Source organism: Thrips palmi, unplaced genomic scaffold (assembly GCF_012932325.1).
Source record: "Thrips palmi isolate BJ-2018 unplaced genomic scaffold, TpBJ-2018v1 HiC_scaffold_7, whole genome shotgun sequence".
Lineage (NCBI taxonomy): Eukaryota > Metazoa > Arthropoda > Insecta > Thysanoptera > Thripidae > Thrips > Thrips palmi.
Window position 1 is genome coordinate 6,427,492 of NW_023144634.1, and position 25,719 is coordinate 6,453,210.

General features: G+C 49.7%; 5 protein-coding genes and 1 non-coding gene across 16 annotated transcripts; 4 read left to right on the forward strand and 2 right to left on the reverse strand.

Moving 5' to 3' along the window:
- The first annotated feature begins 1,808 nt into the window (after positions 1 to 1,808).
- LOC117652630 lies at positions 1,809 to 8,437 on the forward strand. 10 transcript variants are annotated; one of them, XM_034397693.1, is made up of 12 exons: positions 1,819 to 3,572; positions 3,642 to 3,983; positions 4,063 to 4,162; positions 4,255 to 4,470; positions 4,561 to 4,698; positions 4,767 to 4,952; positions 5,028 to 5,267; positions 5,369 to 5,590; positions 5,663 to 5,805; positions 7,831 to 7,993; positions 8,067 to 8,191; positions 8,257 to 8,409. In XM_034397693.1, exons 1-12 carry the CDS (start codon positions 3,166 to 3,168, stop codon positions 8,351 to 8,353), a joined length of 2,379 nt encoding a protein of 792 aa, XP_034253584.1. In that variant the 5' UTR covers positions 1,819 to 3,165; the 3' UTR covers positions 8,354 to 8,409. The 10 variants fall into 10 exon arrangements, with proteins under 10 accessions (XP_034253580.1, XP_034253582.1, XP_034253584.1 ...); XM_034397694.1 differs by having other exon boundaries at positions 1,820 to 3,198; positions 3,276 to 3,399; positions 3,476 to 3,572; positions 7,831 to 8,409; XM_034397691.1 differs by having other exon boundaries at positions 1,818 to 3,572; positions 7,831 to 8,191.
- On the forward strand, positions 2,591 to 2,663 carry Trnak-cuu. The gene has a single exon. It is a non-coding gene; the product is annotated as a tRNA-Lys (tRNA).
- Positions 8,438 to 8,598: 161 nt separating the features above from the next.
- Positions 8,599 to 11,926, forward strand: LOC117652634 (zinc finger protein 239-like). The gene is made up of 3 exons (XM_034397701.1): positions 8,599 to 8,903; positions 9,266 to 9,402; positions 9,489 to 11,926. Exons 1-3 carry the CDS (start codon positions 8,890 to 8,892, stop codon positions 10,118 to 10,120), a joined length of 783 nt encoding a protein of 260 aa, XP_034253592.1. The 5' UTR covers positions 8,599 to 8,889; the 3' UTR covers positions 10,121 to 11,926.
- On the reverse strand, positions 11,796 to 16,007 carry LOC117652629 (fanconi-associated nuclease 1-like). The gene is made up of 13 exons (XM_034397686.1): positions 15,795 to 16,007; positions 15,103 to 15,685; positions 14,789 to 15,018; positions 14,450 to 14,669; positions 14,183 to 14,360; positions 13,869 to 14,102; positions 13,663 to 13,794; positions 13,358 to 13,589; positions 12,902 to 13,220; positions 12,520 to 12,812; positions 12,318 to 12,440; positions 12,126 to 12,237; positions 11,796 to 12,049 (listed from the first exon to the last, which is right to left on the reverse strand). The coding sequence occupies exons 2-13, from the start codon at positions 15,665 to 15,667 to the stop codon at positions 12,012 to 12,014; spliced, it is 2,676 nt and encodes an 891-aa protein (XP_034253577.1). The 5' UTR covers positions 15,668 to 15,685; positions 15,795 to 16,007; the 3' UTR covers positions 11,796 to 12,011.
- A 162-nt stretch (positions 16,008 to 16,169) lies between these two features.
- Positions 16,170 to 22,196, forward strand: LOC117652631 (arginine/serine-rich protein PNISR-like). 2 transcript variants are annotated; one of them, XM_034397699.1, is made up of 12 exons: positions 16,170 to 16,342; positions 16,629 to 16,726; positions 16,820 to 17,047; positions 17,138 to 17,554; positions 17,669 to 17,862; positions 17,949 to 18,104; positions 18,198 to 18,300; positions 18,840 to 18,896; positions 19,695 to 19,792; positions 19,875 to 20,097; positions 20,456 to 21,266; positions 21,823 to 22,196. In XM_034397699.1, the coding sequence occupies exons 2-11, from the start codon at positions 16,633 to 16,635 to the stop codon at positions 21,250 to 21,252; spliced, it is 2,367 nt and encodes a 788-aa protein (XP_034253590.1). In that variant the 5' UTR covers positions 16,170 to 16,342; positions 16,629 to 16,632; the 3' UTR covers positions 21,253 to 21,266; positions 21,823 to 22,196. The 2 variants fall into 2 exon arrangements, with proteins under 2 accessions (XP_034253590.1, XP_034253589.1); XM_034397698.1 differs by having other exon boundaries at positions 20,456 to 22,196.
- A 100-nt stretch (positions 22,197 to 22,296) lies between these two features.
- On the reverse strand, positions 22,297 to 25,484 carry LOC117652633 (D-beta-hydroxybutyrate dehydrogenase, mitochondrial). Its single transcript, XM_034397700.1, has 8 exons — positions 25,330 to 25,484; positions 24,359 to 24,562; positions 24,185 to 24,268; positions 23,932 to 24,100; positions 23,654 to 23,806; positions 23,412 to 23,579; positions 23,181 to 23,326; positions 22,297 to 23,084 (listed from the first exon to the last, which is right to left on the reverse strand). Exons 1-8 carry the CDS (start codon positions 25,360 to 25,362, stop codon positions 22,929 to 22,931), a joined length of 1,113 nt encoding a protein of 370 aa, XP_034253591.1. The 5' UTR covers positions 25,363 to 25,484; the 3' UTR covers positions 22,297 to 22,928.
- Between the last annotated feature and the right edge of the window lie 235 nt (positions 25,485 to 25,719).

Consider the following 25,719-nt stretch of genomic DNA (forward strand, 5'->3'; position numbering starts at 1 on the left):
AGTGGACGAGGGCCGACACTGTGAACGCCGTGGAGTGTGGACCGACCCACATGCGAGGGCGGCATGCCTCTCGCATGCCTCTCGGGGCGCACCGCACAGACCGCACAGACCGCGCACCTCCTTCGCGCCGTCAACCCGCCACTGGAAAAAAATAAGCCGACAAGACGAAACTTTACTCAGTTTTCTGTGGGGGAGAGAAGAAACCCATTTTAAATTGGACAACGCGTCACTACTCTTCTGGTTGTCCGCGCGTTGTGCCCGCCAGAGTTCCAGACGCGCTGCCGTTCAAGTTCACACAGACCTTTCCGCCCACACCGGCATGGCGGCGGTCCTCGCTCTGGTCCGATTCTCCTCGCTCTGTCTCTCTCGCACTCGGGGAGGCTGCCGCAGGGTACCGCAGGGGAGCGAGAGAGACAGAGCGACGGGGTAATTAAGGCGTACCCGCTGCGCCCGCACTGTCTCGCTCATTAAGCATCTCGCACTGCACGGGCCGCGCCGTCCGCGCCGTCCGCCCGGGCCGCGCGGGTCAATGTCGCGGAGAACGTCATCAAGACCAATTAGCAGGCAGTGCCTGCGCGGTGCCGCGGCGACAGAACTGTGGCGCCGCGGCGGGGCGGGGCGGGGCGGGGCGGGGCGGGGCGGGGCGGGGCGGGGCGGGGCGGGGCGGCGCCGCCCTGGGACACGGCACCACGGCACACGGCCCGCGTCGTGTTCCCTCTTCTCTCTCTCGGAGCAACGAGGGGGAGTGATTTCGAGGAAGAGAATGAAGCGACGCGGTGAACGGGAACACTGAGGGGCGATGCCGGCCGGCCAACGCCGAGCCGACACGGTTCACCTTTTTCCGACCTCCCCGCCCGCGCTAAATTGTTTCCCGATAAAATCCCCTCTTCCCTCGTCCCGCTCCGTAATCTGTCAATAAGAGCAGATACGCTCGGGCCGGGCGGCCGTGCCGGCCGTGCCCGGCAAGCCCAATCTGCAGGTGTAGGGGAGAGGAACAACCCAGGATCCAGGTCGCAGGGTTTGAAACCAAGGTCGCTCGGTCGCCGCCGAAAGCGATCCGACATTCGACTCCATCGAGAGGCGAGAGCGAGGCAATCCCCGTGGCTCGGGGCTTTCTAGGTGTCGCATCCTCTTTCTTTCTCTCTCTCTGTCGCACCCCTTCCGTGTTTGCCCGGCCGGCACCCCTCGGCTCTCTCCCAGGTGAGCAATCAGCAAACACACCAGCAGACTGATTCCGAGAGTCGTTTTCCGTCGTTGTGTCTCTCCCGCACCCATGGGGGACGCCCCACAAGTGCGAGAGAGACAGCAACGAAAAAACCTCACTCGGAATCAATGTGCAGGCGGTCAGTCGCCCCAGTTTGATTTGAAAGGTGTGCCTCCCCCGGGCGTGGGGCTGCCCCAGGCTTCCGTGCAGCGTGTGCAGCTAGCCAGCGCGGTGTGGACCAAAGTCGGTCCGCCCTGTCAAAGGCCCAAAGCAGGTCTTGTGCACTGTGTGCACGGACGCAAACAGCCCCGAAGCGCAAACAGGCGCGCTGGAACTGGGTGTATTTTTTGCCCCTGCGTCAACCACAGGCGCAATGTCCGTACTTGTACGGGAAATGGGCTTTTCACAGTGTGGATGACAGGAAGGCCGGCCGCCCCGCCCCGCCCCGACGTCGCATCGTCGAATCGACTCACGTGCCGCCTGCACCGGCCAGCGTCTCGACGCCGTCGACGCCCCCCGCGGCATTCCTGTCTGCCTCTCTTTCTCCCCCCTCTCTCTCTCTCTCTCTCTCTCTCTCTCTCTCTCTCTCTCTCTCGCGGCGCGTGGCGCCAGGGGCAAGCACCGGCAGGCTACGCTGCTCGTCCTACAGTGGTGGAGCTCCGACGGGACGGAAGAGACCAAAAGAGGATGACGAAACAAAAAGAAAGAGAAATGCGCACGTGTGAAACGGACGGCGGGTTGGGTTCGAACCCGGGCCTATTCCATTGTCAGCCAGCAGGGCCAGCAGGTCACGGTGGACGATTATCGGTCTGCTGAACATTCCGACACAGCAGCTTGGACGCACTGCCCCCACCCCCTCCCCGTCGGCTCATCGCCTTGGTGTTCGCACCGCCTCTAGTTTTAGCTTTTGAACGGCGATACATTTTCCGAGCGACAGGAGAGAGAAACATCCCGAAGTGTACCGCAGGCTGATTCCGAGGGTAGCTTTCGTCGCCCTGTCTCTCTCGCACCTCTACGGGACGCCCCATGAGTGCGAGAGAGACGGGGCGACGAAAACGACTCTCGGAATCGGTCCGCTGTTCGTCCTTGAGAATCGGCCAGTGGCCTCTGAATTATTCCGCCCCGAAGCCCCAGGGGAGCGCGCTAGAGAAGCAAGCGAAGCCCAGTTCATTGTTCCTTTCCTTTCATTCGAGTAATGAAATTAAATTTCTACGGGATAAAATGAGAGGCAGGGCGCCAGGTCCTCTCTCTCTCTCTTGATAGCTGGTGGCCCGCAGCGCCGCAGCGGTGGCGGCGTGACCGATGTCCGTCCCGTTATCGAAAGCGGACGGCCGCGGAGCCCCAACCTCGCTCTTGGCTCAGGCACTTGGCCGCCACCTGCAACCAGCCCGGCTAGCTCAGTCGGTAGAGCATGGGACTCTTAATCCCAGGGTCGTGGGTTCGAGCCCCACGTTGGGCGTCCATTTTTGGAACAGTCGGACTGTTTTCTGACGCGTCGTGGCTCGTTTCTCGAGTTATGAAGAGGCACACAGTAGCTGCTAGCTGCACTGCAAGTGGATTACAACACACAGGGGAAATCCCGATCCCGCAGGAAGTGCGCCCAACGGCCGCCTTTGCGACGTCCGCTGCGTGTGACGTCCTGCCGCCTTATCGCCGAAGGGAGGCTGGGTGTGCGAGAGAGAAGGAGTGTGTGCCGTGGGTGGACGGAGGTACACCTGCAGCCGCAGTCCTGCCAGGCCCGGCCGCTACAGTGCAGTTGCGTCTCGCGGCTGTTCGTTCTAAGAGTCCGGAGCCACAGAGCTAGAGAAACAACATTGAGACGTACAGTCAAGTCCGGAATCCGTCAGCCAGGCTTCGCTTCTCCCTAGCATAAACGAGCAGAAAACTCAATCTTCAAGCCCTGATTTTAAGGAAAGTTGACTGATGTGCGAGTCGTAGTTTCGTAGTTGCATTGTGTATCGATGAACGTTGGCACGCTACCTCCGCACCATGCGGTGAGTACAAACAGTCCAAAAAGTGTCTCTCGCCACTCGAGTGCCCCGGTCACCCTGACGCGCCGCATTGGCAACAGCGAACCATGTTCTGCCTCGCCGGGTTCTTCCGGCGGCGCCACTTCGTCAACTTCTTGCTCAGCTGCTGCTTGTTGTACGGACTGTACGTCCTGCTGCAGGCGAGACTGTTCCTCAGCAGAAACGGTGAGGCCGGGGAGGAAATGCACACCGCGCATGCCAAGTACAGACGACGACAATGAGCAGGCTGCTGGTTTCACAGAGTTTCCAGTCGCCCTGCTGTACCGCAGCCAGTTCGCCGCTTCGGATCTCCACCGCCCCGCCACGGCCACGGCGGGTCCCACGACAGCCTCCACCAGGTGCCGATCCACTGTGATCCCATTTCGAAAACGAATGCCGCAGATCTGAAGGCGAGCCGCGTCCTCCAGGTCCTCCAGGTCCTCCGGGCCCTCCTCGAAGTCGTCGACGTGCCCCCCTCCGCCGGCGGCCTGGCTGCTGGACACGGCGGGGTGCCGCGTGCCGGCGCACCAGCCCTTCAGCAGGGAGGTGATGCCCATGGTGTACGACTTCCCGACAATCACGTGCGCCGACCCGCCGCCGCTGGTGCGGTCCAACGACACGCACTTGTTGTTGGCGGCGGGGTTGGCGGCCAAGTACAACGCCAGCAGCGTTGCGTGCTGCTTCACGGCCATGTGGCGCGTCCGGGGCCCTCGCTGGCAGGACGACCGCGGCGTCCTCGACGACGGCGTGGCCTACGGCAACGACATCCGGTGAGGGCTAGCCGCGGCGCGGCCGTCCCGCGGGGTGTGGGTCGAACAGCCGTGCTGACGAACGGATTGCCTTTTCCAGCTTCGCCGACGACTGCGTCCCGTTCAACGACTCCATCGCGGTGCCGCACGAGTTCGTCCGCGTCACCTGTACTGACCCAGCCAGCCCCGAGCGGCGGGAGGTAACGAAGACCGATCGTGCTGCACACCGAGACCCATGCCAGCCATCGGCAAGCACGCCCCGTCCGCGTCATGTCCGTGTCATGTCCGCCAGGTGTACCTCGACTACTTCGGCTTCGTGCCCGTCCGGCGGCCGCGCGGCGCCTCGGCGGGGGCCTCCGCGCGCGAGCACGTGTCCGAGGACGCGCTGAGCGTGCTCGTCGTGGGCATGGACTCGCTGTCCAGGCTCAACATGATCCGCAAGATGCCGAAGACGCGCGCCTTCCTGGAGCGCCGCCTGGCCGCCAGCAGCATGCTGGGCTACAACAAGGTGGGTGTCGGCCTGCCGGCCTGTCGGCCTGCCGGCCTGCCGGGGGAGCGGAGCACCTCGAGTCATCGGCGACGTGCTGCCTCGCTGCAGGTGGAGGACAACACGTTCCCCAACCTGGTGCCGCTGCTGAGTGGGCTGTCGGTGCCGGAGCTGAAGAAGGCCTGCTGGACCAACAGCACGACGCACTTCGACGCCTGCCCGTGGATCTGGAAAAGCTTCAACGCCAAGGTGCGTGGACCTGGCCGCAGCCACTCCGTGCCACTCCCCCGTGACTCTGGCGTGCGCCATTCTCGCAGGGATACGTGTCCATGTTCGCCGAGGACACCGCCTGGATGGGGCTCTTCCACTACCTGAGCCGAGGCTTCGTGAACCAGCCCACCGACTACGACCCTCGGCCCCTCCTGTACATCGGCGAGAAGCACCTGGCGCGCGGCGGCGGCAACAACGCGCAGTACTGCATCGGCCAGCGCCACCAGATCGAGGCGAGGCCCGTCGGCGTTGACGGCGCGTTGACGGCGTCACCCCCTCCTCGTGCTGACGCCCCGCTTGGCCGCCAGGTGCTGTTCGACTACGGGCTCAAGTTCGTGCGGGGCATGGCCACGCAGCGGCGCAAGTTCTTCAGCGTCATCTGGGGCACCTCGCTGTCGCACGACCTGCTCAACCAGCCCGACGAGGCCGACGCCATGTACGAGCGCTTCCTCGCGGACATCCACGACACGGGCGTGCTCAACAGCACGGCGCTGGTGTTCCTCAGCGACCACGGTCTGCGCTTCGGCAACGTGCTCAAGACGTACCAGGCACGCCGCGCCGCGCCACGGCCCCACCCTAGGGCCCCGCCTCACGCATACTGGCCGAGTGACCGGCAGAGGCAGGCCGTGCTAACAGTGCTGGTGCGCAGGGCCACCTGGAGAACATGCTGCCGACCATGTACGTGGTGCTGCCGGACTGGGTGCGCCGCCGCTACAAGCAGGCCGTCAAGCACCTGCAGTGCAACCGCCACCGCCTGCTCACCGTGTACGACCTGCACCGCACGCTGGGGCACATGACGGACCTCAGCACCCTGGAGGACGAGCGCGTCCTCGCGGACTCGGACCGCGTGCGGAGGGCCTTCTCCAGCAAGGTGGGTCGGAGGCAACGAACCTGTCCCACTGTGTAGTAGAAGACGATGTTCATGGCGCGGCTGCCACCGCAGGGACCACAGGGCAAGAGACGCAGGCCGAGGGCCATCGGCTTGACCACGGCCATACCCAGCACCAGGACGTGCCAGGACGCCGGCATCCCCACCAACTTCTGCGCCTGCCAGCACCTCACAAAGGCCCAGCCGTTCGAGGTCGAGTACGTAGACAAGTGGTTCATGCCGGACGAGGCCCTCGGCCGACGACGCCACGCCACGCGGTGCACCACTAGGAGCACTGGCTGGCTGGCGGCGAGCGCCCGCGCATGCGAGGGTGGAGTGCCGCCTACCGGGCTAGGGACGAGTCGTGTTTATTTCGTGCTCCGGGTTTTTGCTAATTAGTAGTGGTATAAAGTCAGTGTTGTGGTCAACATGTGGTATCGATCGATGTGGTTCGCGTCCGGGCGTCGACGTGTCCTAGTGCAAAGTGGTTTAGTGCAACGGTGTCCGAGTAATCAGCAATTTACCCCTGGTGTCTTTGTCCGGGCCCTTGGCGTCCCCTCACACATGGCGCAGCGTCTGCAGGCCTGAGCGTGGGGTGGGGGCTGGGGCACGCCGCCCTGGGCCTGCCGAGCCGGGCCCCGCAGCCGCAGCCCCTCGCCAGCAGCGTGTGCTCCAAATCAGTGTTCGTCGACGCCAACATCAAGCGAGTACCGGTAGCAGGTAGCAGTGCAAGCATCCCAGCGCAACTCCAGGTAAGAGCGCGGCCGTCCCCCTGCCGGCCCTGCTGACCGCGGTCACCCCCGCGCCTCGCGACGCGGGCCCACCACCTGCTGCGGCTCGCAGACCTCCGTCATAGCAGCGAGGCGCAACGAGGGTGGCGCAATTGCATCCCCGCGCACCGACGCCGTGGACGCGGTGGCGTCGGTTCTGGTGGTTTTCCCTGCGCCGGGCCGTGGCGACGCGCACCAAGACGCTGTGCGGTGGCCTGGCGGCACGCAGTCGGTCCCCCTCTGGATTCCAGCAGGAAGTGGCGTAGCACGCAGCGTCGCCGCCCCAGCCTCGCTCCTGTCAGTTCACAGCAGCCGGACCTCCTAGCCCTAGCCCACCTACGCCCATGAACATGTGAGCCGCAGCGTCGTCTGGGTTCTGTTTTTCGTCACGGTCATTTGCATTCTCCCCCTCCCCCGCCTCCCCCGCCTCCCAACGTCGCAGCGCAGCAGGCCGCCGGCCGACCCGACCCCCCCCCCCCCCCCCCTACTCCCTCCCCCGCCGTCAAAGCAGTGCGTCTCCGTCGCAGGTCCAGCAGCCGCCTCGCAGCCCCCACCCCCACCCCCGGGCCCTAGTCCTCGTTCGCAGGTCGTTTTTCTACAGCTGGCTCACTGTCACGGGAACTTTTACTTTCCGCGCGCAAGATCTGGCACCATCGGGACGGTAGCACTGGAGTCATCGGTCCGCGGCAGGAGCTCAAGTACTTCGGTGTCGCGGTCAGTCTGCGAAGCGGCGCCAGCGGACATCACAACGCCGTCTAGACCCCTATCCTTGCGACCGAAGAGGATCAGCCCTGCAGTATCTGGCACACCTACTCGCGGGCGCGCAGTGCGGCACAAACCGCACGCAGTTAACACCGTGGGGGTGGGCCTTGGGCCTCGCATCGTTCCAGGTCTCACGACGAAAAGTCGCAGATGCCTGTACGGCAATGCATTTCAGGCCTCACGACGCTGCGGACAGATACCACAACTACAAGGTCGCATCAAGAGGAGGGTAGGAGTGAAGAGGCTGAAGCAACTAGAAGACCTGCTCAACACAGCCCCTAGAAACGGGGTGAAGAAAGACGAGTGTCGGACTCGGATAAGGTGTGTAGGGGTGGACGGCCAAAAGGCTGTCCCCGCTACATACCCAGATTCGTGGGCGTATGAACCCGGTCTACCGAGAAAACCACTCCTCTCAGTAGGGACGCCCCGTCACGTGCTGGTGAATCACCGACATGACCGGGCGGGCCCGAAAGCCAGACGATCACTTGTGGTCCAGGCATTAATCGCAATCGCAATCGCATGCGAGGGTAGGCCAGCCCGCCGGACACGCCGAGCGCGCTGGGTTGCCTACCCCGCACTCCGCGGGCGCTCGCCGGGCCTCCCTGGCACGTCGCTCCGTCTCTCTCGCAACCATGAGGCGTGCCGGAGGAGTGCGACAGAGACAGAGTGCCACCACCACGGCTCCACCACGTCGGTGTTTGGCGTCCGCAGCGTGCAGTTCGCGGCGGCCTTCGTGGTCCGCGAGATGAACGCCTTGCTGTCCCGGTCGCCGCAGTGCTGGAACGCGTCCCTGGACGCGGTGCTGGACGCGCGCAGGGGGGCGCCGCTGCGGACCGGCGACCTCGCCGAGGACGCCGACGAGCGCGAGTACCAGGTGCGTCACCGCCTGCAGGGCCTGCTGCAGCTGGTGATGCATGCCCCGTTCGAAGTAGTCCTTGTTGCTCCAGATGCGGCTGCGCACCCAGCCAGGGAATGCCCTGCTGTCGGCGGCGGTCCGCGTCCACGTCAAGACGGGCCGCATGCAGCTGGCCGGCTCCATCGGCCGCCTCAACGCCTACGGCAACACGAGCTGGTTGTGTCCTTGTCCCTCAAGTTTGCCGTCATTGCGGCTTATTTCATTTCGCCTTCTGCCCCCAGGTGCGTCGACACCGCATCACTGCGGACGCTTTGCCACTGCATCGAAGAGGCCCCCACAACAGCAAACGCCAATAGTTATAATTCTAGCAATAAATAAAGTACTTTTATGGAGAGGCGTCTCGCGCGACTGTACACCGCACCTGCAACTCTAACGCCACACGGGCGGGTGAAATGTGCGACCCTTGTCCATCCTCGTTGGTCCCAGTTTACCAATGTCCCTCATTCTGTCACGGTTTAGCTTCGCGCGTGTATCGCACTCATCCAGAGAAACAAAATGGACATCTCCGGTGTGCGAGACATTTGCTGCGAATCGTTGGCTATCCTGTGGTCAGATTGTGGTCAATCCCTTGACATGTAGTGGGAAGTAGACAGCACCCTTTGTTTTGGATAGAGCGTAGCAGAAAACTGAATCTAAGAAATGTTTATGTTTGACGACTGTATAATTTGAATCTGCATCGAATAGTTTATATGTTGCTTCCTATTGCCCCAATCGGTTAAGCAGCGTTAGAACGGATGTCCCTTTCGGTGAAAAAGAGATTGATTTGATGACCTTTCCAAAGAGCCTGCAGAAGTCGACAGGAGGCGATCCATTTCCAAGAACAGCAACCAAACTGGGCTGGACAAGATACGAAAATGTGGCCAAGCGGGTTAGTGTTGCGAGCATTATCTTTCTATGAGTACTGTTGGCACTGTTAATAACATCTTAACCTCTTTGCAACCTTATTCTCAATTTTCCACGTTCATTCTCGGTGTAATTTGGTCTTGGCACACTTACCTAAGCCATGATTAATGACTTCTTTGATTTTGAGTGAAAAATTTTAACTGTCTGCAAATGAAGATATAATTTTTTAGTCCATCTTTTCTTTTAAACATTAGTTAGACTAAAGAGGACACTGTAGTTTACTGCCTTTAAAATTTTCATCAGCCGTTGATTGAATCACTAACCTCCTCTGTTGTTCTTATCTAAATTAAGTTCTTTGATTTGATATTGATAATTTTCTCTCGTTAGGACGGATGGTGTTCTTTTAGACCTGCGCCAGAAACGTGCCAATCAAGAAGCTGTCAAAGATGAAGAGGCCCATGACAGTGACGACCCTGAAGACTGTGTTTCAGATAGCTGGCACTCCAGTTCACAACATTCCCAAGGTATGAACATCATCGTGCTCTTAGCATGTCTTGTTAGTTGTTTCTTATCACATAACTCATTACTGGTTTTGTCATTTTTTCCCAAGGTCCAGAAAATGGCAGCGGTCCAAGAATGCCCTTAAATTGCCCCGACTGTGGCAAGTCCTTTTCGCACAGCAGCTCTTTAAAGAGGCATTCACGGACTCATACAGGTGTCCGGCCATTTATTTGTAATATTTGCAACAAGGGATTCCACTACAAAAATAATCTACAGGACCATGCTAGAACGCATACTGGAGAAAAGCCATTTAAGTGTCCAGACTGTGGTCAAAGTTTTGCTCAGAGCAGCACATTGAACCGTCATATAGGAACTCATGGCAAGGAAAAATCATGCCATGTGTGTGGCAAATCGTTTGTGAAGTTGAGCCTCCTCCAGAAACACTTTGCTTCTCATGTAGGAAATGCAGAGTCAAATTCAAAATTAGGAGAAGGAGTTCCGGCTGAACAGTGCAAGGATGAAGCAAACAATGCCCGTGCCCGCACGCTTAAGAGTTTGCAAAATTTATGTTGTATAAAATGTGGCTTAAAATTTGAGAAAGTTGTTGATTTACAGCAGCACTTGTGGACACACATTGGTGTAGGTGATGGCCAAACTCTTTTCTATGAGTTGGCTACTATCAATGGCTTGCTCAACATGGTTGACCTCATTAAGCAAGGTAGTTCTCAGTCCACCGACTAAATTTGAAGCATAATTATGATGGTGAACAAATTTTAGGAGCTAACAATTCTATGCCTAGCATTATAATATGCCTTAAAGAAGACTTTCTAAAGTATTGCATGTTTGTGTCAAAAGTTCCTACTGAAGATTCATTATTCCGTCCATTTAAAATCTGTTCCTAAACTTATTTAATGTGCATCTTTCATCTTTTTGTTTACTGAAGGAATCTTTTAGTTTGAGAAACTGTGTTGACTGTTTCTTTGTTTATTTTGCTTTATCTTTGTGATGTTTAAAGGACCTAATACACTGCCCCACTTGCCTCACATTTGAGTGGCAAACAGAATGTTCATCTGAATTGTTAAATGCTTTATTTGTGTGTGATTTCAATTCCAAACTTTCAACCATTTAAGTGAAGATTTCTATTTTAAGAAATAACACTACTGTTATTAATATTTGCTGATGCATCATATTCCTTTCCTTAGATAGTGTAAGTGTTAAAATATACAAATAAAAATATATATACTCACATCTTTTCAGGTGGCCATATTGCTCATATTGTCTAGGCTAAATGTACTTGCATAGTTTTAGCCCTAAAGGGCAGGTATATACTAGTCACGATGAAAATCCATTAATTAAAATGACTTACATGAAGTGATTCAGATGTCATGCAAAAATACTCTTTCTCTTTATTTTTTCTTTAGCTAGGGACAGTGGCTATGTTCATGAAAGCAATCAAACCAAAGTTTCAGCAGCATTGGTGCAAGCTTCTTTTTACCTTGAATGTACATGCTTGAACTATTGTGTATAAATTGTCATTCCAAAAGTAAAACTTTACTTAGCATGGATTTATTTCTTTGATTGGTTTGACTGACAGTATCTCTTTGAGTGTAGACTTTCACTTTGAACCAAGTGAACTCAAAACAGTATACAGTACCCCTCAAATCTTCCTTCTCGTTTAAGGAATCTTTAGTTCATGTAACATTGTTAATGTTTCTCAGGGATGATTGTAATTAATTTTAATGATTGAAATGTCACATCATGCTTGATAGATTTGAAAAACAGAGATGAGATGTCTTCTCAGTTAAAAAGTCTGTTGAATGGAGTGGCACAAAAGGAATATTGTGGTAAGTTATGGACTGCATACAGCTTATAATTTTTGAACAAATAAGTTCACTATGCTTGATTTACAAATCATTTAGTCACTAAAACCTGACTGCCGAGTCAAGCCAGGAGGTAGAAATGGTGAAGATTGTTGTAAAGAATATTATTCTTTGTTATTGTTGATGTTGTTTAGGTATTTAAACTTTTTGTTTTCATGAATATGGAGGACTAATGGCTCACAGATACTGCGTGTACCACTTAATGTATCTCAACTCATTCTACCTCAAATTTCCTATTTCTCAACATTTTTGGTTGACCAATTTTATTGTGAGTATTACGTATACTTATGAGATTATGTAGATGCTTACTGCTGAATTGTTGAAGTAAAAGAAAATTAGTACACAACCATCCTTATTGTCAGACACTATGTAAATGAAAAAAAAAAAACCTTTGTAAATCTGAGGCCACCTCTATCTGAGGCCAGCTCTATCCGAATTCTCATCAATTTGCAATGAAGTGGCTTGTTATTACTGAGAAGGATTCCAGCATCTGAATGTAGAATTATTTCTAGGAATGTCTAATATGAAGATGGTTATTTCTATTTTGTAACAATTTATTTGTAAAATCTCAAGTATGTGATCAGTGGTGGCTGAGCACCACAAGCACAACTGCTATCAACAATTATACTTCAAATCCAACTTTCAATAAAGCATGCATAATTAACAATTTTGTTTCTTTCATTATTGATTCTTATTTACTGATATAACAATTATCTGTAACAAACAGTGAGCTTTGCCACAATTTTGATTTTTTATTTCATTTGTACTGCTAGTGTTTTGGAACCAGATTCTGAAACCACAAAAATATGTATGAGTGCAAGTTTTGTAGGAGACACTGAGAGCAAAGTGTGCCTTTGAATACTCACCTCGAATATTAACAACAATTGCATTGGCACCAATACCACGCAGGAAGCTCAACCACAGACACTGCACTGATGACAAAGTGTCATTAGGACTTTTCACTTCTATGAACAAACACTGCAACAGATATAACCATTTATTTTCAATTCTTCAGTCAGCCAATAGTACTTGTGGTTGAGATATTGAGAAGTTTATACCTTTTTCTGGGAGGAACACCAAAGTATAAGATCTGGAAATCCACATCTGTGAGATTTCCAGTCTTGGATAAGCCTCCTTGACACAGCAACAAAGGTTGGTACAGTTACACAATCTAAGAATGTCTGTCAGAGGAATGAAGAACATTACATTATATAAAATCATGAAATTTACTCACTATCTGTAGGCTTTCTGCTTTCTTACTTGAAAGTTTAAGTTTTCCAGCCTGTCCCAATTCACAAGGCAGGTAGTATGTCCATATTTTAAACGGAGTTCATGCAACTCTTTTGCAACTGACTGAACATCTTGACGCAACAAATAATTAAAATGTGCCTCAATGGGTTCTTTCCTAGATTCATAAAAGAATTTAGAGCCCCAATCTAAGGGTCTGTCCTGGTAAGGACTTTGGAATACTAGTGGCACAGACACGTCGTAAATGATGTTCCACAAAGATAAAAGACACAATGAGGATATTGTTGAGCCTTCATCATGCACTCCTAATGAAAGAGATCAATAAATAAATATTATATAGCAAGTGACTTTGAAAACTTTTTTTGGGCAATAAAAATAATTTCCTCTTATTTACCATTGTGAAAACCAAAGGACTTATAATGGTCAATGACAGTTTCTTCTACTGACATGAAGGCTCTGCATTCTGCACTATCTTTGACATATATCTTTTTTAGACCCGGTTTAGATCCTGTAAGGGCTCGAGCTTTTATTTCCACCATTTCTGGAGCTTCACAGGGTGGGTCCATAACACGCTTAAGCTGTTCTTTCAGCTCTTTTGAAAGCCCATTTTTCTTTAATTTGTAAACTTTCTCCGCCCTAAGTTGCAAATGCATCCTATCAACAGGGCTCAGTGATGATTTCTTTTTCAAAGCGGAACATAACACTTGGCTAGCCTAAAATAAAGGTTCAAGAGAAAATGGAGGATATTATCAGAAAGAATGAATGAAACATTCAACATAATTTTTCTTCTCTGTTTAAAAAAAAAATAGCTTCCTTTGTAGTTATTAAATATCCTTGAAGATATACTCACCTTGACAATATTCTTGATATTAATGTGAAGCAGTGATGACAGCAGAAGAGCCCACCGGCCCTGATATTGGAGACAGTATACGTTCTGGTTCAACAGAAATTTCAGAATATCTAATGCCAGAGTATACTTCTTTCCTTGTTTCAAAGCATCTATTGACTTTGTTAGAGAGTATGTGTAGGAAGACCCAGCACAGAATTTTCGCAGAAATTTGGGTAATTGCAGGATATGGTCCCTGAATGATTAATCACTCATGAGGGTTAAAATACCAAATTAATTAATACAAAAAGAAGGAGCACCTTACTTACGTTTCAGATGATACACCTAACAAAGCTTTCAACTGACTCATACAATTCTTAGTAATTTGCTCTACTTCTGTATGCCCTTTATCCTCTATGGCAGCATTTAAGTCCTGATGAAGCATCTTAGCTTCCTCATATCTGAACCAAAGATAATAAATAAGCAACTAGAAGGCAATCTATTTCAACAAACAATTAGAACAGGAGCAACATACCTAATAAGCTGTTCCCTTGTCTTAAAAATTTGAACAGATTGATTGGTCTTGACATCAACTATTGGAAATACCATATTGCCAAGCTTAACTTGCAACAGCAGTAAGGCCTGTTCGGAGCTAAGCTTGTCTAAATCTTCAAATGAATGGAACATTGAGAATAGAAGGATGCAGCGACGAAATACTATTCTCCATTCAGTGGTTAATCTAACACATTGTCCAAGTGCAGCTTCCACTCTAGAAATAAAAACTGCAGATGAATATATGTGGCATATTGAAAATCGTATGATCCAGCACTTCATAATATGTAAGAGTACTTTTGCCGTAGAGGGTTGATGCCATTCAAAGTAGACTGGGTTCTTTGCATAGAAAGTAAAGCCTGTACAAGATCCGGCTTATTACCAGTTTTTTTCAGTTTAAAAGCTGAGCAAATTTTCTTTAAGTCTTCTACCTTCAAAATATGTAAAAGTGCATCTGTCGTTTCATCTGATACATCTAGAAAAGATATAAACATAATGAAGGAGATAAACAGAAATGAAAAAAATCAAGGCAAAAAAAGTGTGCCTGTTTACCAAAACACTAACCAAAAGTGACAAAGCCTTTGTTTTCAAGAAACTTGAAGAGAGGTGCAAGATCTATTGAAATATCATTGTATGAGATATCTGAGCACCTATTCCATTTGTCTTTTCTGTTCATCAGTCGTACATAAAGTTGAATTTCTTGTTTGCAATGACCTATCTCTTTTAACGCATTAAGTTCAGATTCAAGAAAAAGATGATGGTAAGCCACATTATTACAAACTTTCTGCAAAATTTATGTCAACAGATAAAAGAGTAATTAGCTAATTTATTTAATACTAGTAATAATAATCTAAAAACAATTTTTACCTTCATTAAAACAAATTGTTACTTTTTGATACTAACCCTAATCATAAAGCAAAAAGCTTCATAATAGTAAGGACCCTCATTCATTCCGTCTTCATCATTATGGATACGCCTTCGCACTTTAGAAGCTGATCCAGGTGGACTTTGCGCTGATGTGCTTGCCACAGGGCTTTTGTTCCTATTTAACAAGCGTATGGGAGAGTTTTTCGACAGCCTCTTTTTCTTTGGTGATGGTGACTTTGAAGGAGAGTGCAGTGTGTCTCCATCTCCTGAAATCCGAAAGGACAGTAAAGAAACATTATTTCAGAGTTTCTGCAAAAAAATTTCCAGGATATTTTCAAAAGTATTGGCACCTTGACTTAAAATTTGTTCTGCCTCAGTGCTGGAGGTCCCTGATCCAAAGAACTTGTATGCTCTGTTCCGAATACTACTGGAGGTTTTGACGCTGGAAAAATTCAGGGTCCTCTTGGTTGCTTGTGACTGCATTCCTTGGGTCTGGGGCAATTTACTTGGTGTTGCTTCAGGTTCATTGTCACTATCAAGACAGTTCTCAGTGAGTTCTGCGATTTGTTCAGGAGTCAACGATAGAGGTGGTTTGTGGGATGACCTCTCTGGCGTTGCCTGCAAGTTTGGTATGGCACTTCCTGCACCAGGTAGTGGAGTTATTTGTTTTTCTATAGGTTTCTTACGCTCCCTTTTGGTGCCAGAAGAAGATGGTGTCGGTTGAGTAGTATCATTGCTATTGAACTGAGGGCTATTATTCTCCATCTTAAGTTTGTTTCGGATGGTTTGCAAAATGTCATTGGCTCCTCCATCTTTCTTAATCCAAGGATTAGCGACAGGATACTTCCAATTTTTTGTCTTATCGTTAGAAATTGTTTCATGGACAATTTCAAGATCATCATCACTGTCTCCCATTGCTCGCTAAACCTAGAACTAAAAATACACTCATTTTTCGCATCGTGGATACAATGTTCAACTCTATCAATGCAAAAGTAAAAGGTAGAGAATCGGAATAAAATGTACTTTCATTCAAGAAACTTACCATAAAATTCAAAATAAAAACTGCCCAGCTGAGTGTTTGTCGGTGTTTGTTTTTAAAACGTCAGCGTTGCAGGTATGGGAATGAAAAACTTCTAAGAACTTAAGGATTTGCGAGGAAGGTTATTCTAGCACTTTACCGAAGTTGATTCGGAAAAATGTCCAGTTACTCAAATCAGATAAGATTGAAATTGAATCCAGGATCATCGTGGGTATTCTTGAATGCAAAATGAAGCAATTTTCTATTTTTTTAAATTTATTTTAGTTTTCTAGTGCTTGTATATATTTCTCATCTAACCACCTTGAAACAGATTGCGATTGCGATTCGCATGGCGCCGTGCATTGGTGGCCATATTTAAAATAAAAATAAAAGAATGTGATATCGAGCATCCAAAAGCTGCGGTGGCGATGGACGATGGACAGCTTCCGATTTCGTGTTAGAATTTGAAGTTTATTGTTAGTTTGTGTTAATAATGGCGTATTATTGGAGCTAGTTGCATGTAGGATACTATTTCTCAATTTGGTGCGTCGGTAGCAGTTCTTAGTTTTCGTGTAAGTCCGTTAATTCTCGAGCATCTCAGCAGTGTTTATTTCAATAACCTATGTGGTTCTCCATTTTAATCATTTTCGTGCTGACTTGTTATTTCATGTGGATTGTTGTATTTATCGTTCGCGAAGCTCTTGGTCGTGGCCGGCACGTTCTTTCCTTTCCCTAACTAGGGTCACTGTGCCTGTGGCTCCAGATGACTCTTTAAAACCTTAGGATAATATAAATGTTCTTATTTAAAAGTAAATATTTGGTACTGTTGTGTTAATGTTGTGCATTTTTTCTGCGCAGAAAAATGTGGTCTGGCACAAGTAATGCCAGCAGTAATGCGGAATATTCTCAATGGGCGCTTAACCCTTCGGCTTATCAAAACCTCTCTCATGATGAAAGTGAGTTCTGTACAGTCTTGGTAGTCAATATATTGTTACAAATTTAGTCATTGGTCCAGTGTAAATTAATTTTGCGTTCTTTTTCCTTTTCAGTTGACTGGGCGCAGCTTGCACAACAATGGATTCAGATGAAAGATACGTTTCCACCTGACCAGGTACCTCCGGCACCCCCACCCCCTCCCATTGGACCCATAGGGCGTGAACGAGAAATAGTCAAAGAAGTACATGATGTTGGGCCTGAGGGTGGTGAAGCACCCATGGATATGGAAACTAAGGAGGAAGCTATGGAATCTTCTAGTTCTCTTCCTCCTGGTGACCCAGGTAGTGCAGCAGTTGATGGCTGTTTTCCTTGTGCTTTATTACGAAAGTGTTGTAACTGTTTGTCTTTAATGATTTAACTTCTGTTTTTAGCTGACCCATCTACATGGGGTACATGGAATAACTGGGGGGCTGGACCATGGGAATGGCCTAACAATTCAGTGCCACCACCAGCAAACATTGTTGTTCCCCCTACATACGGGTATAACACAGCAGGTGGCCAGGCCTTGTTGGATGGAGCAGTAGCTAGTAGCTTTGAGTACAACCATGGCAACTCAGAATCAGCCTCCACACCCACTGGTGGATTTTGGCCAGGCCCTGGAGCTGCTCCCGGTCCTGCACCCCCTCATCATGCAGGCAATGATGCTGCCCCTGCGCACCCATTTGCCAAGCAGCCGAGGGGCGGTACTTGGAAAAGGGGTGGCAGCCGCCCACCGGCCAGAGACCGATTTCTGCGAAGTGACAGGAAGTCTGCGGAGATTGAAGATGTGGACACCACACAAACCATTGGTAAGTTTGGTTTACTTTTCTGTATCTTAGCTTGACATCTTAGACGTGTGTGGCATCGCCATTGATCTCATAAGGAAACTTTGCTGTATTATTGTTTTAACACTTATTTCATAGATGCTGCTAAACGTCGAAATTTGCCTGGCTGGATTAGGGAAGGCCTTGAGAAAATGGAAAGAGAAAAGCAGAGAAAGATAGAAAGAGAGCTACAAATGAAAGAGAGAGAGGAAATGCTTAGACAGAAAATTCAGGAAGAGGAGGAGGCATTAGCAGAGGCTGATGAGCCAATGATTCCCAAAAAGAGCAAATTTGTCAGTAGAACTAATATTGTGAATCATAATGACTTTTGAGTAACTCATTTTACTATATATATTAATATTTTCAATAATTTAAACAGGAAAGTGACTCTGAAGATGAAGAAAAGCAAAGCTTGAATCAGGAAAAACGGAAATCTAGATTTAGTGATGCTGAAAGTCCCAGCCGGAGAGGGAAATCTCCCACTCCAGAGCCTGAAGAGCCCCCAAAGAGCAAGGAGGAAATCATGCAAGAAGTGGTAGGGTTTCTTCTTAAATTTTTTGTCCTATACTTATTTTTTTTTAGAATTAGAAATAAGTTAACTAATTTAAAAAAAAAAAATGTTTTTTAGATGGTGAAGGTACGCCGTATGTTAACAGAGGTGCTACTGGAGGTGACTACAGAAGAAATGCTGTCGGTAGCTGAGGATGCATTCAATAGGGCCCGAACTAAAGGTATAGCTAAAACCCAATTTGTGTGCAAAGTGAAGTGGGTCTTTTTCTTGTCTTGCACTCCACAGACTTTTCAACTGTTATTGAACATTTTGTGCACAAGAAGGGTACATTTCAACATGTTGAAATGTTGGACTGTTTATGACTTAGCTTTTGGAACACTGTTTATCTTTTTCTGTTTACATATCACCATTTTTGGTGTGTTTTTGAACTATAAACAATTTAAATGGGATATGCTTGGAAGTCAGGTAAAAGTGTTACACTTTCAGGTTCCTGCATCAAATGAATGTGTAAGTTGGTTTTTTATCTACTGTTCCAACCACTGGTGTTTCATACACTGAAAAATTCACACACATAGTTGTTTTTAGTATTATTTTATCACATCTACTTCAGTCATATAGGAGAACAATTTTTTGTGAGCTGATAAACACAAACCACATTTTAAAATGTTTTTGGGACAGTTTCTAGAAGGGATACAGAAACACTCATTCCATAAGCATTAAGCATTGCTCTTTTAATAAAATTTGTATCTTGTGACAAAGCTCCAGCAGCAACAGTGCAGAAGACACCGGCATTAGCATCTTTGACCGGTAAACTTGGTAAGTCTCATTTTCCTTTTGTGTGCTTCTCCCCCTCATCTTACATGCACAGTAAAACATGACCTTTTTCATGTTGTATTCAATCCAGCTTGTTGTATGTTTGTTGTGTATGAATGGGATTCTTTTTATGGTGAAGATGCCTCCTTTTAAATGTTTTCCAGTGTTAGATACAAATAGCAAAGTTTGCATGATTTATCCTTCTTACCTTTTCCCATATCCTTTCCAGTTTTTCTATGACAAAATATTTTTTGTGGCTCTTGACACGAATTCATTCTATGTTGTTGATGAAAAATTGGCAATCTAGCTATTATGATAACTGAAAATGAAATATTAGTTCTATTAGTATCTTAAAATTAGAGGGCTTTGAAATTAAGTGGATTTTGTAGATTCATTCTCTAGGAAGCACAGGAGTTCCATTGGAACTTGGATCAAAAGTTCTAATCTTTGGTGCTGGCGCTTTAGTTTTGAATTTGAGGCATTTCAAAATGGTCATCTTCAATACAAGAGGCACTTGAACAAAATTTTGCATACTTTTGCTTTCAGTGTTTTCTTGATATAGCATGTTGGGGAGAAAACTAAATCATAACAGCATGTATGGTTTATGATAGAATTGGTAATTGTTAAGTGGTTCACTATGTGATGAATTATTTAAATTCAAATGCAGGGATCAAATGTGTCCTTTCACTATTATGTTCAAAAGTTTAGTTTTAGTCACATATTGGACCATTGTGGGGAATGTCTGTTTCTGCACTGTTATGTTGTCAACTTTTTCACACATCCTACTGTGTGATGGTGCAGGTTTGGGAATCTATGATGACAGCGAAGACAGCGACTCGGAGAATGAAGGGGACACCACTCGGCCTGCGAACGGCGACGATTCGGACGAGGACATTCAGGTACACTTTTATTAGCGTTTTGCTTCTGGCCGTCTCAGATCTAGAACTGGTTGTTCTAACATATTCTGAATTTCTATTGCAGGAAATGATCCGCAGGAGAAAGCAGGAATTTTCTCTTATTGAAAAGGAAATAGAGAAAAAGCTTGCGGAAGAAGAGGATAGAGAAAGGAGAAACAATGAAGAAGATGATGAAGAGGATGAAGAACAGACTAAAAGGAGGGGCAATGAGAGGGGAGGGGGGTACAAAGGGGAAGCACAGGTAGAGAGCCAGAAATCTGGATCAAATCTTCATTTGAGTCACCATGGTGAGTATGGTATTGTGGCTTAGACTTTGTTTTTCAGGTTGTTGGGTGTTAATTTCCTAATGGGAAGTGACAAATGACATATGTTTCTTAGAGGAGACAACTTTATCTTCCTCTATTTATTTGGAAAAAAATTTGACGTGACTACCATGACTCTTGTACAGTGACACTAAGCCTTTTAAAGAGCTAAATTATACTAAGCTAATTTATATCTGGTATGAAAAGTACCTAACAAACAGACTATTGACATTACATTCTCTATTCATGAGACAGTTTCAAAATTAGTGGGAATAATAACTTGGGTCTCTCCAATTTCTGTTACCCTTTTGTGTACATGCCTGACAAATAATCCATATTTTAGGGCATCCGGAAGAGCGAGCCAAGACGGAGGCACCTAGTGATGGAGGAACTCATGATGTCCGGACGAAAAAAGGTTTGGTTCCATTCCTAGAATCTGTTTCACCGGAGAGAAGTGATAGGGACTCAAATCGAACCAAAAATAATAGGCACCGATCAAGTTCAGATGGCGAGTCTAGTAGATCAGACTCCTTAGAAACAGGCTCTATTGCTTCTTCTAAGGCCTCCCATAGGAAAAAGAGTTCTAAAAGCAAAAAGCAGAAAAAGGACAGAAAGAAAAAGTCAGAAAAGAAGAGAAGTAGAAGCACAAGCCGTGAGAGAAAATCAAGGAAGAATGGGAAGAGAGATGATCATAGTAGATCAAAGAGTCGATCAAGAAGTCGGTCAAGTAGTAGGGAGAGACGTAGAAGAGATCCTGACAGAGACAGTAGTAGCAGAAGAAGGTACAAAAGTGGTTCTCACAGGGATAGTCACAGGGACCGGGAGAGAGATCGCTATCGGGAAAGGGATCGCGATAGGGATAGGGATCGTGAGAGGGACAGAGACCGAAGAAGAGATAGGGACAGGGACCGTAGGAGGAGGGATCGAAGTAGATCCAGCAGCCATTCAAGGAGCCATACCAAGAGGAGCTCATCCGACTCGAGGTCTGTGTCCGTCTCTTCACATCGCCACCGTTCAAGATCCAGGTCAAGATCTCATTCCAAACGGACAAAGCATCGAGACAGGGGCAGGGATTCTTCATCTGCAAGTTCCGATCGATCGTCTGGTAAGAAGTCATCAAGGCACGGACGCAAGGACTGAGCAACTTGCACAAGGTGGTACCTCTAACTTCTCCTTAGAACTATTATAAAAAGAAGCTCTTCCTCTCTAGCTCAAGGCTAAGATGATAGAATAAGAGAGTGATCCTAAAAGTTGCAATACTGGTGTGCTAAGACTGCCTATAGTTATGTCGTCTTTTTTTTTTCAACTTTTTTCTTCTAATGTACATGCTAAAAGAGAGGAAGTGCTTCACTCTTTTCTTATTTACTTTTTATTTAAAGTAAGATTTTCAGGATGCTGCTTTGTCTTTTAAAAAAACAAAATTTATTTTCAATTAAATAATTCCATCAAAACATTTAAATTCCGACCTTTATGGCAAAATGGTCTTTGATACAGTTTCAGGATTAATAGAATCCTTAGAATGACTTGTTATTTTTGTATGCCTATTACAATGTTCATGTTTCCTAAAATAGTCAAGCCTAAGCCTTTCACTTCAAACTATCATTCCTTCTTGGTCTAGTCGGACGAGTCTGTTCCTTTGTAGTTGTTAGGTGTAGGCAGTCTTGCGGAGGCTAGTCCGCAGTCTGGAAGAATGGTGTTTTTATGTTACAGGATGAAGTGGAGCATGTTGTCGATGGCCGTCGACCACAACTGTGCCTGTGATCTTATATAAATCCCCATTTTTTATGGAATCAACTCTAAAACTTAAGATGGGTTTACATTTTCTCCATTAGTTTCTATGGCCACCGAAGCCAGTGATTTAATATACTTCATTGCTCTAAATCCCATTTGTAGCTGAAATTTGTTTTTATTTGTATCAGATTAATAATGAATAATAGTTAATCTATGCATTGTCTTAGATTTCACGCAATCATGTGGTAATAACTTAATATTGTCATTGGACTTCCTATCTTCATGATTTCTTGTTTAGGGAGTGTGCAAGTTTTCTTGCATTCTGTGTTTTATTAAAAAGTTCACTAAGACTGTCTTGGTATTTGATTTTTCCCATAAGCCCTAGACCTGAGAAAAAAGTAGAAGCGCCAAATTTGAAGCTAGTTATGGATGCTTAAATGCATACAAAAAGAATACCAGTAGCTGCACTTTATTGTTTGCTTATTAACTACGGGGACAAGAGTACAATGGGTAGCACACACATGCGAGCAGTTAAAAATATATGATTAAAAATGCATGTTTTGGACCACAATTCTACAAAGTACAACATTGATGATAAGGCACATATATATATAAATTGGGAAGTTAATTTTACATCAAAATTGAATACTCGGGTTCACAGACTGGCAATTTAATTTTACAGATTTTTTTCCTCTTTCAGTAGAGTAATTTTTTTATTTTTTAAATCTTGGTTACTGGCAGTGGGAAGCTGCATAATACAGCCACCAAATACAAATATTTGTGCTTCATTTACATTTGAATCGATGGGTGACCGTTACTCAGTCTGTCACGCAGACACAGAATCGGTTACTCCTTTCGGAATGATGGTATGGGCAACACCCTCCGTCGTAAAATCCTCGGATCAGACCTCGCAAATTTGGTTTCGCACTCCCTTTCCCCGGCCGTCGGCAGTCAGGTCTCCTCCCCTCCGATGGCAGTTGGGCCGCGCCGGGTTTTCGGGCGTGGCAGTCTTTCCGACCTGGGAGTCGAGTCACTCCAAGAAGACGGGGCGGGGCGGGGGGAGGGTCTGTTGGCGCGTTGCCGCTTCACGGGTACAGAATGTCGTGCACGGAGCGCGGCAGGTGGTTCAAGATGAGCATGCGGATCTTCTCGGCGCGCGTCACCGCGGTGTAGCGCTGCAGCGGGAAGGTGCGGCACACGGCGTCCTGGAGGGAGCGCATCAGGGGGGCCATGTCCGTCTCCTGGAAGCGGAACCAAAAGCAACGTGACCAAGGCCCTTCTGGCTGCAGGGTATCCAGGGTACTGGAGTGAGAACTGAGAAGATTGCCGGCACGAACCTTGCCCTTGGTGTACGGCTCGAGGTTGCGTCGGATGGTGTACTCGAAGTAGTGCTCGCCGTAGTCCTGGCGCGACTCCTCGGGCATTCCCTCCCACATCTCCTTGGCCTGCTGCAGCAACTTGGTGTCGTCGTACCACAGTTTGCCTGCAACCCCAGACCGCAGTCGCTGTTCGTCACGGGGATCCAAACAGTTCCAGCACGCGGAGTGGGACCGGCGGGGGGACTGTACCTGTGGTGTAGTCGCCGGGCTCGACGACCACCACGTCGACGCCCCAGCGCCGCATCTCGCTGCGCAGGCAGTCGCTGAAGGCCTCCACGCCGTACTTGACGGTGCAGTACGGCGCCTGCAGCGGCGCAGTCACGTGGCCCAGGACGCTGACGACGTTGACGATGCGGCCTGCGGGAGGGACGGCGTCAAACTTATCTTTCCTTTGCATTTGTTCTACCGCAGTGGCGGTCCTGTGCTCGGACCTTTGACTTTTCGGACGAGGGGCAGGAAGACCTGCGACACCCGGATGGTCCCCAGCAAGTTGATCTCGGCGGCCTGGCGGAACACCGGGAGTGGCACCCACTCCACCTCGCCGAAGGCTGCCCACTGCTCGTTGTTGATCACGGCCCACAGACCTGCAACTCCGCGAAGCACGTCACAAACCCTCTCCTTGTCGGTCTGCCTCCCTCGCACCCTTATGAGGAGCTCCTCGAGGGCGACGGAGGCATCCTGAATCGGGTAATCCGAGTAAGAACGTTACCTTCCGTGCCGTCGGGCAGGTTGGCGGCGATGTAGTCCCTGGCGGCGATGATGTCCTCCTCCTTGGTCACGTCCAGCTGCAGCACGTGCAGCCTGCCCGAGCACTGGTCCTTGAGGCGGCCCGCCTCGGCGCACGCCTTCTGCTTCATGCCGGCGAACACCGTGAAGCCCTGCAACGCGCAAGCCGGCGCAACGAGCCGAGTGGCAGTCTCCTCTCTGTCGGTGCCGCGGTAGGCCCAGCGTGCTTCACTCACCACTTCATCCAGCTGCTTGACGATGACCTGCCCCAGACGGTTGTCCGCCCCGGTGACGAGCACGGTCTTCCCCGCAGCGGTGACCTGAACGAGAACCACTGTGCTGTGCATTGCCGCGTCTCTCTCGCACCCCTGCGGGACGGCCCTCGAGTGCGAGAGAGTCGGCCTGCTTACCTGCAGGTTGTGGTAGAACCACAGCGTGGCGAGGGTGATGGCGGTGAACCAGAAGAAGAGCGTCCAGGACGACACTTGCGAGATGCGCAGCGTGTTGAGGATGAAGGCCAGGATGACGGCGAGCGCGTGCGCCGTGAGCACCGGCAGCAGGCAACGGTCCACCACGTCCCAGGGCAGCTCCTCGGGCCGGTCCAGCTTGCTGCCCTGCGGAGCAGAGTAAAGCGGAGCGCAGAGTGTCAAAGCGGCAAAAGAAAGGAACGCCTGTGAAGTGCCGGGTAGGCAACCCTACACACAGCGCGCCGGCGGCTGTTGGCACCCTGACAATGCCCTCCTTCGCCACTGCGGTGAATGGCTGGCTGGCTGGCTGGCCATGGCGGCGTGCTCTCGGGGTGCATCAAAGAACCCTCTCAGCTTCGCGGCTTGAAAGTAGAAACGGCGTGTGCATCCCGCCGTCCTGGCAACGGGAGGTGCAGTTGCCACCCCCCTTGTGGTCACGGCCGCCACGCTAAGTGGGCCGAAGTGGGCCAACATGGCGAGGGTGGCAACCCTATGTTGCGCCGATCGCCCGCCGTACCAGCCTGCTGTTGCTGTGGCTTGGTGCCGGCAAGTCAGTGCGGGGGTAAAAATAGCAACACAAGGTAAGAATGGAGGCACCTCGGCGTCGGCCCATGGGACGCGGTTCCGATAGGATTCCGACGGGAATGGCCGCATTGATGGACACATGAGGACCAGCAGCGACACTGCTGGCCTGGCTTGCCGACCCGGTGTCAAGTCGACGTTCGGGCGCGCCGCCTTCCGCAGCCCGTCGCGCTGCGGTATTGTAGTCTGCACCTTGACCCTGGGGCTGGGCCTGGGCCCTGGGCCCGATGCAACAGGCAGCGGCGCCCACAGCTCGCCCCCGGGCGGCGCGACTTCGACGCCACCCGGCCCCTGCTGCAGCCCCGCAACCGCCTGCCGCAGCTCCACCTCACCTTGTCCTTGTCCTGCTTGTTCTTGGACTCCATGGCGTCGGCGGGGCGCGCTGTGCGTCGCTGTGCGTCCCTCCGCGCGCGGCCTCACTGCCTTACCGTCCACCAGGCCCGGCCAGCCCCCACTGGGCCACCGCCAGCCGCCAGCCCCGCCACTGGGGCAGCTCGGTACAGCGTCGCCGCGACCCTGCCGCCTTGGTCTGCCGTCCCCTTCACGACGCCGCGCATCCCCGGGGACCGTCCGTCAACAATCTATCATTTTTTTAAAAAACTCCCGTTCTCTCGCTCAGTGGGTTTGTGGACTTCCCTGCCGCGGGCCTGCAGCACCTGGAGGCGACCCCGGGCCGTTCTCGCCGCGCTTACGGCCGGTCCCCGCGGCCAGGCCGAGGGGCA

Bases quoted from the DNA above. Each gene is read 5' to 3' on its own strand.
- LOC117652630 (XM_034397687.1), top strand. From the start codon at position 3,166: ATGAACGTTGGCACGCTACCTCCGCACCATGCGGTGAGTACAAACAGT. The intron at 3,984-4,062 runs GTGAGGGCTAGC...TGCCTTTTCCAG, and splicing joins GCCTACGGCAACGACATCCG to CTTCGCCGACGACTGCGTCC. The intron at 5,806-7,830 runs GTACGTAGACAA...TGGCGTCCGCAG, and splicing joins GCCCAGCCGTTCGAGGTCGA to CGTGCAGTTCGCGGCGGCCT.
- LOC117652634 (XM_034397701.1), top strand. The intron at 9,403-9,488 runs GTATGAACATCA...TTTTTTCCCAAG, and splicing joins CAGTTCACAACATTCCCAAG to GTCCAGAAAATGGCAGCGGT.
- LOC117652629 (XM_034397686.1), bottom strand. From the start codon at position 15,667: ATGGGAGACAGTGATGATGATCTTGAAATTGTCCATGAAACAATTTCT. The intron at 15,019-15,102 runs GTGCCAATACTT...TTCGGATTTCAG, and splicing joins AGAACAAATTTTAAGTCAAG to GAGATGGAGACACACTGCAC. The intron at 14,670-14,788 runs GTTAGTATCAAA...TAAATTTTGCAG, and splicing joins CTTTTTGCTTTATGATTAGG to AAAGTTTGTAATAATGTGGC.
- LOC117652631 (XM_034397698.1), top strand. From the start codon at position 16,633: ATGTGGTCTGGCACAAGTAATGCCAGCAGTAATGCGGAATATTCTCAA. The intron at 16,727-16,819 runs GTGAGTTCTGTA...TTTCCTTTTCAG, and splicing joins AAACCTCTCTCATGATGAAA to TTGACTGGGCGCAGCTTGCA. The intron at 17,863-17,948 runs GTCAGTAGAACT...TAATTTAAACAG, and splicing joins TTCCCAAAAAGAGCAAATTT to GAAAGTGACTCTGAAGATGA.
- LOC117652633 (XM_034397700.1), bottom strand. From the start codon at position 25,362: ATGGAGTCCAAGAACAAGCAGGACAAGGACAAG. The intron at 24,563-25,329 runs GTGAGGTGGAGC...TCTGCTCCGCAG, and splicing joins ACAAGCAGGACAAGGACAAG to GGCAGCAAGCTGGACCGGCC. The intron at 23,085-23,180 runs GTTCGTGCCGGC...TTCCGCTTCCAG, and splicing joins AGCCGTACACCAAGGGCAAG to GAGACGGACATGGCCCCCCT.